The sequence below is a fragment of the Homarus americanus genome, unplaced genomic scaffold, assembly GCF_018991925.1.
Source record: "Homarus americanus isolate GMGI-L3 unplaced genomic scaffold, GMGI_Hamer_2.0 scaffold24758, whole genome shotgun sequence".
NCBI classification, from domain to species: Eukaryota; Metazoa; Arthropoda; class Malacostraca; order Decapoda; family Nephropidae; genus Homarus; species Homarus americanus.
The window spans coordinates 527,501-543,235 of record NW_024712309.1 but is presented as its reverse complement, the minus strand read 5'-3'; the positions used below and the strand labels follow the sequence as shown (position 1 = coordinate 543,235).

General features: G+C 39.8%; 1 protein-coding gene across 2 annotated transcripts in view; it reads right to left on the bottom strand.

Moving 5' to 3' along the window:
• The window catches only part of LOC121859967 (protein turtle homolog A-like), a 227,591-nt gene that overhangs the window by 12,141 nt on the left and 199,715 nt on the right, over positions 1–15,735 (bottom strand). For both annotated transcript variants that reach the window (XM_042356926.1, XM_042356937.1), the window contains exons 10-13: positions 14,912–15,071; positions 11,284–11,380; positions 9,018–9,214; positions 6,002–6,295 (exon numbers count right to left, since the gene is read on the bottom strand). In XM_042356926.1, the coding sequence (XP_042212860.1) occupies positions 6,002–6,295; positions 9,018–9,214; positions 11,284–11,380; positions 14,912–15,071 (748 nt within the window). The remainder of the gene's footprint in view (positions 1–6,001; positions 6,296–9,017; positions 9,215–11,283; positions 11,381–14,911; positions 15,072–15,735) is intronic.

Here is a 15,735-nt window from a genome sequence, read left to right as displayed (position 1 = left end):
TTTTCGTATTTTCTTGTTATATTTTCTTTGCATATGTATTTATATGATTATATTTTCCGTTTTCGTAGTTGAAATATTGAATATTACCATTCACATACACACACACAAACCATTTTAAACATAAATATAATTGTTTACACTCACGTTTTCCAATATACATTCATGCATACAAACACAACCTCCATATTTATGTACACGCACACACACTATACATAAAAGTTTTACTTACACACTAAAACACGAATATGAGTAAATATTTATTTCTATACAAACTTAATTGACGTTGATAATACAACTACTTAAAAAATCAAATAATGTGAACCAATTATCTAATACACTAATCTGTCTCTAACCTCTCCTGACCATTGACATGTTAAACGTCCTTAGCAGGTGACTCGTCTTACCTGAACTAACGTAAGGTAATGTTTTGTTATGTAACTCATTAGATTAGATCATTAGTTTATATCGATACGTGTACTTAGCTGTCGGGTACTGAGACACTGTTTTCTCCTTAATGTGAATTAAAACTACAGCGATTAGTTCCTCTCTCCTCAAGTAACATAAACCATATTAACTTAAGAGTTGTTGATTAGTATGACACTTGGGTTATGTTACCACGTTTATATCTGGAAAAATAAAGTGTAAGACCGTGGAAATTACGTATTTCAAGGTTCTTTAAACAAGTAACTTTCTCTGTCATTAAAACTAAAGCGTGTTAGATCAAGCAGATACAGTAGTGACTTACAACCTAGTGTTTTTAGCAATAACTTTACCAGTCCACTTAAATCATGTGCAATTCTCGACTAATACACTCTGATACATCCACATAACAGACTATCATACAAGCACAAGATACGCTATCAGCAAGATTATTATAGTGATGAAGCACAACTTGTACACGATAGGAAGATTATACTCGGTGTGTGTATTTCTTTCTTCGATTGATGCGACATCGTTGGAGAGTGAACCAGTATTCTTAGTATGTTTTATCCTATCAGTATTCTTTAGGTTGGTTGATAAACGTCTGGATGATATATTCTCAATCGTTTTCTTATGTCGTTTTTATTACCACCAGAAACACTTTATTTTAAACGTCTGTTAAACGAGAGAAGTGTGTCCACCAATAATAACGTCGTTCACACACACACACACAAACACACACACTCCTCACCTGCCTTCAGGTATCGGAGTTTATTTGTCATGTGTCACAGATAAATTAAGACAATTTACCCAAGGAGTCAAATACGCGAACCTGATGTTACGTTTATCTACTCGGTTGAGACAGCCAACCCATGGAGTCACCCACGTAACATACCACAACCAGATTGAGATATAATAATGTTGCTTCTATAAGATCTGGTCATGTTCGTGTATACAAACACTTGTGGTCATAATAACGTAGTGTCTTCTCCATGACTGTTAGAAGTAAACAGGCACTAGAGAGAGACTAAATGTGTCAGTGTCAGTACTAGATACAGTCAGTGCCTGACAGTAAAAGGCCCCCCCCCCCCAGTCTCATGTGGTGGTGTTTGGTCTGCCCTTGATCACGCACATCAACTGTGACTCATAAAATTACAGCTTCTAGATGGCCGCTGTCTCCTTCTTAGTACGGTCAACACAATTACTTCCTGGACTATGAATAGTTAAAGCAGACTAGACAAACCAAACCCGTGATGGCGTGACGCACGTAAACACAGTAATTTGAATTGTCTTCCCCCAGAGGGAGTCGCTGTTCCTCTGCTGGACCGTGTTTCTTAAAGGTCCACGCTCTAATTGGTTCATTTTGTCTACTACGCAAATATAGTGCATTAATTACATTCTGATTCTCCTCTAATATATTACACTTCTTTTTCATTCCAAACTAAATCTGATGAAAATAAATGTTAGACACTTTGAGAATCTGAGAACTAAATTGTTGACATAAATACCTCCAGCAATAAGTATCCCCACGTGAGCTAACAGGGTAACATGCACTGCGTGTATTGCATGTGGACAAGTGTAGGTCAACATGTGGCGATATTATAGTAAAAATTTGCTCTGTATTAGTAAAGGCTTGGTTATAAATTGAGGCTAAACAATGAAAAACGTGATGACGATTTACTGTACAAACACACACACACACACACACACACACACACACACACACACACACACACACACCCAGCCCAGCAGATATAAAACAGCACATTATATTCTTCCCGACACGACCCCAGCATAAATCATTCATTAACAGCACACAGATGACAACGTCCCACCAGACAATGCCTTAGTAGTTATCCCCGTAAACAACATCTGGCAGATAGCATTACAACAGACAGCTTCACAGCATACAGTACCACAACAGACAGCTTCACAGCATACAGTGCCACAACATACAGTACCACAGCAGACAGAACCACAGCAGACAAGCCACACAGACAGAACCACAGCAGACAGTACCACAGCAGACAGAAACACAGCAGACAGAACCACAGCAAACAGAACCACAGCAGACAGCTTCACAGCATACAGTGCCACAACATACACACAACATACAGTACCACAGCAGACAGAACCACAGCAGACAGTACCACAGCAAACAGAACCACAACGAAGAACCACAACAGACAGCTTCACAGCATACAGTGCCACAACATACAGTACCACAGCAGACAGAGCCACAGCAGACAGAACCACAACAAACAGAACAGAACCACAGCAGACAGAACCACAGCAGACAGCTTCATAGCATACAGTGCCACAACATACAGTACCACAGCAGACAGTACCACAGCAAACAGAACCACACCAAACAGAACCACAACAGACAGAACCACAACAGACAGAACCACAAAAGACAGAACCACAATAGACAGAACCACAACAGACAGAACCACAACAGACAGCTTCATAGCATACAGTGCCACAACATACAGTACCACAGCAGACAGTACCACAGCAAACAGAACCACACCAAACAGAACCACAATAGATAGAACCACAGCAGACAGAACCACAGCAGACAGCTTCATAGCATACAGTGCCACAACATACAGTACCACAGCAGACAGTACCACAGCACAGCAGACAGTACCACAGCAACACAGACAGACAGAGCAGACAGCAGCACAACAGACAGAACCACAACAGACAGAACCACAACAGACAGAACACAACAGACAGCTTCATAGCATACAGTGCCACAACATACAGTACCACAGCAGACAGAACCACAGCAGACAGCTTCATAGCATACAGTGCCACAACATACAGTACCACAGCAGACAGAACCACAAAAAACAGCTTCATAGCATACAGTGCCACAACATACAGTACCACAGCAGACAGAACCACAACAGACAGAACCACAGCAGACAGAACCACAACAGACAGAACCACAGCAGACATTATATAAACAGATAGTACCACAGCAGACAGAACCACAGCAGACAGAACCACAACAGACAGCACCACAGTAGACATCACCACAGTAGACATTATATAAATAGACAGTACCACAACAGACAAAACCACAGCAGACAGCACCACAGTAGACAGCACCACAGCAGACAGAACCACAACAGACAGCACCACAGTAGACATCACCACAGTAGACATCACCACAGCAGACAGAACCACAACAGACAGAACCACAACAGACAGCACCGCAACATACATTTATATAAACAGACAGTACCACAACAGAGAAAACCACAGCAGACAGTACCACAGCAGACAGTACCACAGCAGACAGAACCACAACAGGCAGCACCACAGTAGACAGAACCACAGTAGACATCACCACAGTAGACAGTACCACAACAGACAGCACCACAACAGACAGCACCACAACAGACAGCACCACAACAGACAGCACCACAACAGACAGCACCACAGCAGACAGCACCACAGCAGACAGCACCACAACAGACAGCACCACAACAGACAGCACCACAACAGACAGACAGCACCACAACAGACAGCACCACAACAGACAGCACACCACAACAGACAGCACCACAACAGACAGCACCACAACAGACAGCACCACAACAGACAGCACCACAAACAGACAGCGCCACAACAGACAGCACCACAACAGACAGCACCACAACAGACAACACCACAACAGACAGCACCACAACTGACAGCACCACAACAGACAGCACCACAACAGACTGCGCCACAACAGACAGAACCACAGTCAGAAACAACAGAAATGGAAGCCACGCCTGACTGTCCCTCACGCTATCACGAGACACTTTACAAACACGACAGGTTGATAGACAGGGAAAGAGAAAGACAGATACACAAATTGACAGACAGACATGAAAGACAGATACACAGCCTGACAGACAGACATGAATGACAGATACACAGACAGACAGACAGATACAAAGACTGACAGACAGATACACAGACTGACAGACAGACAGAGATGAAAGATAGATGCACAGACTGATAGACAGATACACAGACTGACAGACAGATATACAGACTGACAGATAGATATACAGACTGACAGAGATACACAGACAGACAGACAGATACACAGACAGACAGATACACAGCCAGACAGACAGATATTTGCACGAGGTCACAAAACAGTAGATTGATTTTCTTTAGTTCTCATCCTAAATGTCTTATTAGAAAAGCGAAAGAGCGTTTGTACTTCATTTTTTATGAGTGTAGATAATTGTAAATCCTCTTTCTTTCTTTCTTTCGTCTTTTTAATTTCTATTTCTCATTTTCAATTTCTTCCGCGATTTTTCTACCTGTTAGCTTGGATTTCTCTTCGTCTCTCTTCTTCTCCTCTTTACCTATTTTTAGCACCTTTCTATCTGGTTATTCTTCTCTCTATTTCTCTGTTATTCCTCTTACTCCCTATTTTCTCCTCTTTATGTCTGTCTGTCTCTCTTCTCTAGCTTCTCTGTTATCCCTCTTACTCCCTATTTTCTCTTCGTTTTCCCCCCTTTATGTCTCTCTCTTCTTCTTCTCTTTACCTATTTTTATCACCTTTCTATCTGGTTATCCTTCTCTATTATCCCTTTTACTCCCTCTTTACTCCTCTTTCTGTCTGTCGGTCTCTTTTCTCTAGTTCTCTGTTTTCACAATTTTTCCCTATTTTCTCCTTCCTATTTTCTCTTCTCTTTTTGTCTCTCTGTCTCTCTCTTTCCACCTCAGTCGCTTCCTTCGAAAAATAAACATTGTGTCTAATCAAATCGACGACACTTGATTTTCGGTGCAAACTCACAGTGTCTCGGAGGTAAACACCGCCTGGACATTAAAGTGACATAATTGTTCTTATTGTCTCTCGGACCAAAGAAGGAAAGCCTTGAGGAGTGTTGATCTTACCTGCGATTACCTGGACAACAACTCTGATAAATATTGGATCTCACACACACACACACACACACACACACACACACACACACACACACACACACACACACACACACACACACAGGGAAAAATCTTCATATATCTTTATACATCACTAGTCACTTATAATATCGTCACAGCCAAATAGTATTATCACATAGAACTCACAAAAAACAACAATAAAACCAAAAAACATAACAACAAAATCTGTCCATTCATGACTTCAAATGTCACTCACTATACTGACGAATCAACCATCAGTTCATTTATCTGTAGTGTTTGTTTACATGTGTACTTAATAATAGTCTAGTCTGTTTATGTATTACTGCTACTATTACTACTACTACTCCAACCATTAATGCAGCTTTTACTACTACTATTGCTATTACAACAACAAAACATCAAAAATAGCAACTAGGACTATTATCATCTCTACTGTATTAATTAGTGCTACTAAAAACACAACTAGTACAACAAATACTGCCATTGCTATTAACACAACAAGAACAACACTTATTATTTCTGCTACAGTACAGGGTATTTACTATTATCAATAGCACTTCTCTATCACCGCTACTACGACTACTGCAGTCAACAAAATCACTCCTACTACTACTACTACTATCGTGCCCTGACTCACCGACTCTTTGCTCTGCCACTTTGAGCGTGACGGCCGTGAGGACTATTGGGGGAGACCTGCCCTTGTCGTTAAATGCAGAGATTCTGATGGTGTAGGTCGTCCCCGGCTGTAGAGACTCCACGGAGAACTGAGGCTCCTCCGACGATCTATTGAGGTGTAAGGATCCCCTCTCATCGTACACCTCTGCCAGGAAGAGCTGTCGCATTCCGCCATCGAAGCCGTGTTCACAGAAGACCTCGATGTTCTCTGCCGTGTTGTTGATGATTTCACAATGCTCGGGCGAAGACGGGGGACCTGGTGGTACACGAGATAGAGTCCTGGGGTTATTAGCAAGGATGGTGGGGGGGGGGGTAGAGGGGGTTAGGGACCTGGAGGAGCATGTATAACGCTCTGGATTTTTAAGTAAGGATGGTGAAGGAGGTAAATTGTAGGTCTGACAGTCCAGGATTTGGTGAGGATAATTTGGGGAGTGTTGGAGGATCTGGTAGATGCTAGTCAGTCTGAAGGATGATGGTTTTATACCTTTGAGAAAATCCTAAGGTGGAGGCAAGGTGGTGGTGTTTAATCATTGGTTGTAGTGAAGGGAGTAAGAGTCACTTTGGGAGAACAGAGGCTGGAGGTAAGAGAATGTTGAAGTGAAGAATAAGATGAACTATTGCGTTGAGTGTTGGAAAGAAAGAAAAAAGAAAGGAAGTCAAACACACCTGTATATAAGAAAACTCAGGACTGTCATCATGAGAAAACAGCAATACTGTATTTCTTGAAATTTCTCCATGTTGTCATTTCAGAATGCTGGCAGCGGTCAGAAGGAGGGAGGACAGAATCCCTCCTTTGGAAGGTTGGTGCCGGATGAGAAGGAGGGAGAGGATGAGAGGGAGGGAGAGACTGACTAAAAATACACACATCCAGGAGAGGTATTGAGCTGTGAGGGAGGCACAGTGGTCGTCAGTTGGAGTGGAAGAGAGGAGGAACCTGTCTCAGCGGGACGCGGGTAAGGGGTTCGACCCCCAGACGAGGGGAATCGACCCTGGTCTGTGAGGGAAGCTGAAATGTAAGGTGTTATGTGCATCTCAAACATTAATCTTTTGCAGTTATGTGTTATATCGATTCACGGGTAATATAGTACACATAATGAAGATAAAATGTTACTAACCAGTACAGATAAGCGTTCATGCAGATGCGCATTTGTGTGTTAATAGTGTGAGTGGTGGACAACACAAGCATACACCATCGAAAACTCATCTTTCTTTCTTAAGGAATTTAGTATACAAAGGCACTCACAAGATACCGACCCATACACCGAACACAGGTACACACATATAGTGCAAATAAACAGTAAAACACTCGTGTGTACAACTACTCGCACACACACACACACACACATACACCTCATTGATAATATAGTATATAAAATCTTTTGAACTCTCATCTGAAAATCTCTTGCCGATGATTTTTTTTCTTCAGAAATATTGAAGAGGCTGCCAGACCTCCTCGTAAGACCGTACTGACTGCCGGAGTCTGCCATGCTAGTGGAAAATGTGGAGACGTGTACTATATTTAGATGTTAATATCACTCGCTCTGTATAAATGCTTATGAGAAATAGTTTAAGTAGATTTAGATTCTGATGCCAGGAGAAGTTTATTGAGATATACTGTATAGCTACAGTAAGGTCTTGTGTAGGTGGTGAAGTAACTAGATTTATACAACATCAGTAAGTATTATGTTTATTTTGAGAAGAGGGAGTTGATCATGTGAAATATTTATAAGAGGATTTACAAACAGACTACGTACTGGTTTTAGAATCTATATTTCTGTTTCTATCAACAACAAAATAACAAAAGCTACATTTAGTAAACACAAGCTGGATGTTCTATATTGTACTTGTTGTCTTTGTTTACATATTATTGTTATTGAAGTTGTTACTTTCTTGTGATATAATAAGAGCCGAGAACGAGACCACTAAAGTACGAATTATTGCTATCAGTTCCGTGTCCTGGTTCTGCAGGGGTCTAGCAGCCCAACACCAAGCCTCCTCGACTGATGTCATCACCCATGATACTTAGGTGGATAATACCTGTATTTATATTGCTAGTTAAGGCAAACAATACAGCTATTTAAACACTGATATATTGATACACGTTTAAACCTAAGAGGAACAAGGGTCATTTACATTTAGCTATGATATTGAGGTATTTTTCTAGTATAATTATTGATGATGACCATTAGAGAACGCCTTAATATCCTGTGTCATCATTAATTACTATTGTTTTGCTCAAGATACGACTCACCACGCCCCAGTATAGCTATTCCGTCCGTGTTGGTGGCACATCATTCTTGTGAACACGAAAACTTTTGAGGGATTGGCCAGAATTTCTTAAGAGTTTGGCACGGACATTGGATCAGCCAAACGCTTCTCTACGGTGGGTAGTTGGAGTGACCTAATCATTGAAGCCATGAGTTTTAGGTCATTTGGAGATGTATTGCGTATTTTAGTTGAGTTATAAACATATTATTATTATTACTATTATTATTATTATTACCCGTAGTAGTAATTATATTTATATATATAAAATTAAAGCCTGGAAAAAAATAATTCCTTTTGTAAACGTGCAAATAAAACAACACGTTATTATGCTCTATACTACTTTTGTTAACAACGGTAAACATTTCAGTCTCTAGAAAAAGAAAAACAGAGAAAGAGAAAAAACTAAAAAAAACTAATCCATTCAAAAAAGTTTTTCTTATAGTGGTATGAGAAGTGTGTGCTAAAGGTGTTACCATAAACAGTGTTCTTGATAAGGTGTACCGATATATTTATATTCTGTATTCCTCACGGCACGCAAATAGAGACCTAAACGCACCCGTACACACACACACACACTCGTATTAATACACATACACAAACACACACACACACACTCGTATTAATACACATACAGTATACACAGACAGACACACACACACACACACAAACCTACAGAAACCCTGATCAGAGCCAGACACACGTACACTCACCTGCTGGTATGATCTGGAAGACACAGGGGCTGTCCTGGACGCCTATGGAGTTGTTGGCCCAGCAGTGCAACATGCCATAGTCCTTGTCCGAGGTTCCCAGGAATGTATAGTGAGACACAAGGTGGCCCCACTGCATCGGCTCCCCCTTAGACGTATAGGTGTTGACAGACCCGTTGAGGCGCCAGTGGAAGGTAGCTCTGTGGGGAGATAAAGTGACTCTGTAATGGGGAGATAAGGTGAATGTAGTGGGGAGATAAGGTGACTGTAACAGGGAGATTAGGTGAATGTAATGGGGAGATAAGGTGACTGTAATAGGGAGATAAGGTGACTCTAATGGGGAGAAAAGGTGACTGTAGTGGGGAGATAAGGTGACTGTAATGGGGAGATAAGGTGACTGTAGTGGGGAGATAAGGTGACTGTAATGGGGAGATAAGGTGACTGTATTTGTGAGAGAGGATGGCTCTTTAAGGGGAAAGGCAATTAATATTATTGTGAGAGAAGGCAACAGAAAGTGAATAAGGTCACAGGTTGCGTGTGTGTGTGTGTGTGTGTGTGTGTGTGTCCTGAGAGTTTTTTTTTCATATACAGACATAAATGCCACCTAGAATTATGTTTATGGAATATAACCTTACTCAATATTTTGTACTAGACGTTTTCAAGGGTGGATTCTGGATTCGGTTAAAAGTACTTCTGGGAGTTCTATCTGTGTGGAAGGTGTGAGGGAAGGGAATAATCTATACACACTTCCGGATGACTGGAGTGAGGTGAGCAACATCCATACCTCTCCTAGAGACAATGTGGCCAAGTACAAGTCATCCTCGAGAAAACAATGTCAAGTGCCTCTCAGACGTAGGGTTAGACTTATCTCTGTGTGTGTGTGGTGGATGGGGGGGTGGAGTTCTCAAACCATCTTATGTTAAAATGTTTCTATCTCAACGTTAGTCGGTCGAATGTAATCTAACTCACATACACATTGAACGTCACAAGGATAACGATCAAAATAAAAACCCTAATTTACCATAACTCTCGGTCACAGTAGTTTTAGTCTCTCACTCATGTGTAAGACCCAATGTAAAAATCTTCAAGAATCAGGAGCTTCACCGCACACCGAAGCTTCTTAACCCATTCAATGCACACTTAATACAACTCTTCTCAGCTGGGGAGCTCAACAGAGATTTATAGATCATATGAAATAATGTCCTTACTATAATTAAATACTACTTTTCAACAAAACCTCAGATGACACGAGTTTAGGGTTAAATATAACATATATTAACTTACTATTTCACCATCGTGTAATATAGAAATATTAAACTGTAACTCTAGTGAATAAGAAAATAAAATGCTAAATATTTTACTTGAGTGAGGTTGGTTCTTGCCTCAGAGACAACAAGAATATAAATATTTACTACCACAGGTCCTTCATATGTTTTAACCTAATGCTGTTTGCTACACACAGTTGGTTTACAAGTGTCAGCAGCCGGAGAGGATATGTTTACTAACGTTGTCAACTTAACGGCATATGTTTACTAATGTCATCAGCTGGAGAAATTACGTTTACAAACCTTATCCACTATAGGTGATGTGTTTGCAGACGTTATCAGCTGGACAAGGAACGTTTGCAAAATTATCAAAAGGAAAATATGTTTACAAACACTACTAACGGAAGAAAGTACGTTTACACAGCTGATTAATATAGAATCAAATTTATTTACAAGGGAGTGTTGGAAACTTACATTTAGCGCCTGGTCGAGACACATAGTCAATATTCTACTGTAGGATGGATGTCTGGTATCACTTATATACCCGAATCAAGAAATGTCAGTTTGAGCGATGTGTTTAATTTAGTGTAAGATATTCTCTCAATAAGTTAGAAGACCAGTTTGTATAATATGTTTGTCTTCAGAATAATGATTTTTCATGTACATTACCGATAGCAACTGTGAAATAAAGTAATTATCATATAATTGTATTATGAACAAGTGTTGTAGGTTATTTATGAAACACTGTCACCAATATTATTAATAGAGTTGTATAATCATCCGAATGTTTTGATTTTGGGATGTCCACAGGAGCACACCTGTTGCTTAATGACTTCAAGTACAGAGGAAAGATGGAGATAAGAAGAAAAAGGAGAGAAAGAGAGAAATTTAAAGAGGATATGAAAAACTCAACCTATTCCTTTTCATAGATGGGAAGATAATTAAAAAAAAAAAAATTAACTGAATTAACGAGCATAGTCTTGGCCCCCTTGTTGACCTCTGACCTGGCAGGATTGCTGGCTACACGACAGGAGATGTTGACCCTCTCGCCCCGACCCACCGCCAGCACTGTCGGCTTGTCCACCATGCACTCCGGAGGATCTGTAACGGAGAGGGAACAAGTGGGGTGAGTGGTGCTTCCAAACCAGAGAGGGAGGGGGAGGTGAGTAGGGAGCGGTGGTTTTGTAATTGAGAAGGGACGAAAGGGACTAGATGTAGGGAAGCGGTAGGACTGTGCCAGCCAGGTAGCGTAAAGGAGTGACGGGTCGCCTTTAAAAGAGAGGAAAGGACTAAGGATCAACTGGAGGAATGGAACTTTAGAGATGAGTGGAGGATTTATAGTAAAGAGGGAAGAAGAAAGATGAGTGATGACTGTGTAAATGAAGGAGAGAGAAGAGGTGGGAGGGTGTTTGTTACAGAGAGGAAGTAGAGATCTATAATAACGAAGGAAATAGTGGAGATGAATAAAAGGAGTGGAAATATAGAGATGAAGGATAGTGTTATAATATACTTTACAGGAAATAAAAGGAATTAAAGTCTTCAGCAGGAAGATCGTTGTATTAATACATCTCAAACACACACACACACACACACACACACACACACACACACACACACCATCCTCGACACCGGCTCCTACTACCACCTGAGATCCCTAGCCCGAGAATTGCTGTTCGACACCACAACCGCATCCAGCCCAAACGTGCACGAACTGATCGCTATAAGAACAGCCCAGTCCCAACCATTGTAAAAATTATCAATAACTTGTAATAAACCAGTGTATTCACTCCCAGTAAATACTACTTCTTGCACTGTCACTATGTTGAAATGCCCTGTAGTTTGAGCTTTTCCCCATCTAGTTATTATATATCTTATTTGTATCACTTATGTTACTTGTATATTATTTGTAAATCGAAACCCGTTCCCCAGATATGTAACTGTATATTTTCAGCCTTCTGGCCGCTATGCTCCTTCAATAAACCGTTGATTATTTATTATTATTATTATTATTATTACCCTTACCCACACACACACACACACACACACACAGTATATGAAAATTAAAAAACTAAAAGACGAGAACAAAAAATTGTACAATAAAAGTAACAATTCAGCAGCTGCACAAAACAACTCAGTAGTTCAAAGGGGAGTTTGTGGTGAGTGATACAAAACCAACTTTACAAAACCCATTATTTCTCTCCCCCTCTCAACCAGTGTCGTAGTTGTGAGTTAATGTACATAGTTAGTGAGTCTGCTGTGAGGTGTACATATGTAACCCCGGATGATAGTTAATGAACATAGTTAGTGAGTGAGATGTACACATGAATTATAAGAGGTATAGTTAATACACATAGTTAGTTAACTTGGGGTGAAGTGTACACATGAATTCTTGATGACAATTAATGCATATAGATAGTGAGGATGGGATGAGGGAAACAGTGTGTGTGTACTAAAGGCCTTGGAAACACTGTCAACTTAATTATAATATCCTGTCTGCCCTTCCTATATCCCCTCTGCCCCGTGTTACATCCTTCCTCCATAATAATATTTCCATTCTCTTTTTATCCCTCTCTACTTCCCATCCTCTATTTCTTCATATTTTCTTCCCTCTTTCTCTTCCTCCTTATCGCTCTTCCTACCCCTCCTTCTCTCCTCCCTTCCTCCCTCTCTCTCCCTTGCCTCCTACACTTCTACTGACGAAGGTAAACATCTCACTCGTGATTCATCAACATTGTTTCCTCAGCCTTCAGGTCACTGCGGGAAGATAGTCAACAGTGGAAAATAAAACCCCTGGTATTATTCTGAGTAAATTAAACCCAACAGGAAAGTAAAGGTAATTAATGAAGTGTATCCTGTTTGATGATATTGGAAAGAGAGAGAGAGAGAGAGAGAGAGAGAGAGAGAGAGAGAGAGATAGGGCTAGCTTACATAGATGTTATTAAGGTGAGGCAGATGATACTATATTATTGTTAAATCTGTCACTTTTACAAAAGAGTCATCATCAATTAACTTAATATTTAATTCACTAGACACACTATGGTATTTTTCGTCTCTATGCTGCCAAGGATAGGAGATGAAAGGCTCTCCTCTTGAGTGTCTTCTACTAAAATAACTTCAAACTCTTAAAACAATAGAATTGGATCGTTTTTTAACTCAACTATGACGTGGGCTAGAAGACTGAGGAAGCTTGTGTGTGGTGGGAATTATTGTGTGTATGTGTGTGTGTGTGTGTGTGTGTGTGTGTGTGTGTGTGTGTGTGTGTGTGTGTGTGTGTGTGTATATGTGCGTATTTACATGTGAGGTGGTTAGTGTTCAGAAATTTCCTGTGACCTGTGCATTCGTATGCTGTGTTTGCTTGTACGTGTGTGTGTGTGTGTGTGTGTGTGTGTGTGTGTATCCATTCAGCATTAAAAACAAAGACATAAACTCCATTTAATCACAGGCAGTAGCGAGGATTAACGAAGCACTTAAAACTCTTCATAACCTCCACACAAACTTTCCAGGCGCTCTCTGGAATAGACTTTTATCTCCTGGAATAATGCTTCCAGGATTATGGTCTCAGATCTGCCCAGCAATAAGTATTTATTCACCAAAATTTCTAGTTTTGTTTCTGAAGAAGTTTTTTTTCTCTCTCTCTCTCCTCGACCTGTAAACTCCTCAATAATTTTATCTTGGTTAAATTGTTAAAAATCTCTCTCTCTCTCTCTCTCTCTCTCTCTTACTCTCTTACTCTCAGCTGACCAAAATATTACCAAAATATCAAGCACCACTTTTTCATGCCCTCTTTTATTTCTTATAGTCAGTGTGTGAGAGATATGATCATGAAATCTTACCAATTTGTGCAAATTACATTTTTATTTAGTTCTCATCCTTCGTGACCTTAAAATTGAACTTGTAAAGACTCGCTAACAAATGTTGTTCATGTTCTAACTTTCTCACAAACTTTTAAATATGTTCCTGGCTTTACTGGTCTTGTACTGCTTTTGTTCCCTTGGTTTCAATTTGCTTTTGATAAGGAAAGGAAATGTCTTTTTTTTTAACTCATTAATTCACTCTTGTCTCAAAATCAGTTTGTACAATGTTAATGATGTTTTATATAACAATTAGATAGATGCATTATTCTGACCATATATACAGTATACCGTAGTCCATTGATTTAAGCTAAATATTTTCCACTAGATATTAACACACATTTGTAGTTTTTTATTAAAATTTCGCATTACCTTTCTTCGTAAGGGAACTGAAATATTAATATAACACTTCAGGACAACTTTCAAGACCTCGTTCATTACATTAAAATAATCTTAGATAACATTTTCTATTAACTTTTTACAAAATAGGGACATCTTTTTAAATAACTCACAAGACATTAATATAACATTGGTGATATATAATAATTTCATCAGATTAAATTTTCCTTTGTTATCTTCAACTTTACAAAACTTCACCAAGATTATACGAACATATTGGATTTACTTTTAATTTGGATTATCTTCTATAAATTGTTATGTACACAGCAGTTATGGATTTGGTGAATGTATACATAGCACATTATAACCTCCTGGTATACCTAGCCTAAAGACCTCTGTATTACACCTCTAGAGGCCGGTAAAGGATAAGATCACTACTCACACATAATGTCCAGCGTGACTGGGTTCGACAGCTGAGTGCCCTGGGTGTTGGTGGCTGAACATGTGTACTCCCCGGCACTAGACCTCTCCACTTGCTGTAGCACCAGACTGTTGCCGCTCAGGATCACCCCTGCTGTCTGATTGGCCTTCACCTCTTCTCTCTGATGGACAGAAGTAAGAGAAAGACATTAGTTCTGATATTAGGAATGAAAAAGAAAGGTGATATATTGACTAAAGAAATGGTTGGGGACAATCAGAAACACGAGAAAACCACCTCGGTAATGTGGGATTATTCTAGGAATACGTGAGTGCATGTCCCTGAACCTTGGACATAAATCTAGCTAAGTATCAGTCAATCAAAGCAACAAAGAATATCCCTTGTTAGTAATGTGTTATGGTAGGGTATAGCGTTGACTTTAAACCTACATTATCTCTTCAATATAACAAGTACACACAGTTCACATATGAGAAGAATAAACAATAGTACTTGAGGAAGAGAGAGAGAGAGAGAGAGAGAGAGAGAGAGAGAGAGAGAGAGAGAGATAACCTTATAATCATCAATATTTCAGGAAGTGTCGTGTGTAAACTGTTTTCACATGTTTCTTCGTTCTTACAAACACAATGCGCCAGAACACGCCGTTGATTACGTTAGTATTTGGGTTATTGCTGCCAATAGATGTCCGTGGTGCAGCACTCTGCTCGTTAAACTGGCACAGAACTTTGTTTAAGGGAAAATAAGATAAATTAGAGAAAATAATGAATTGTGAAAAAGAAACAGATGCAGTACATAAACAGAGAGAGACAAACACAGATAAAGAAGCAGAA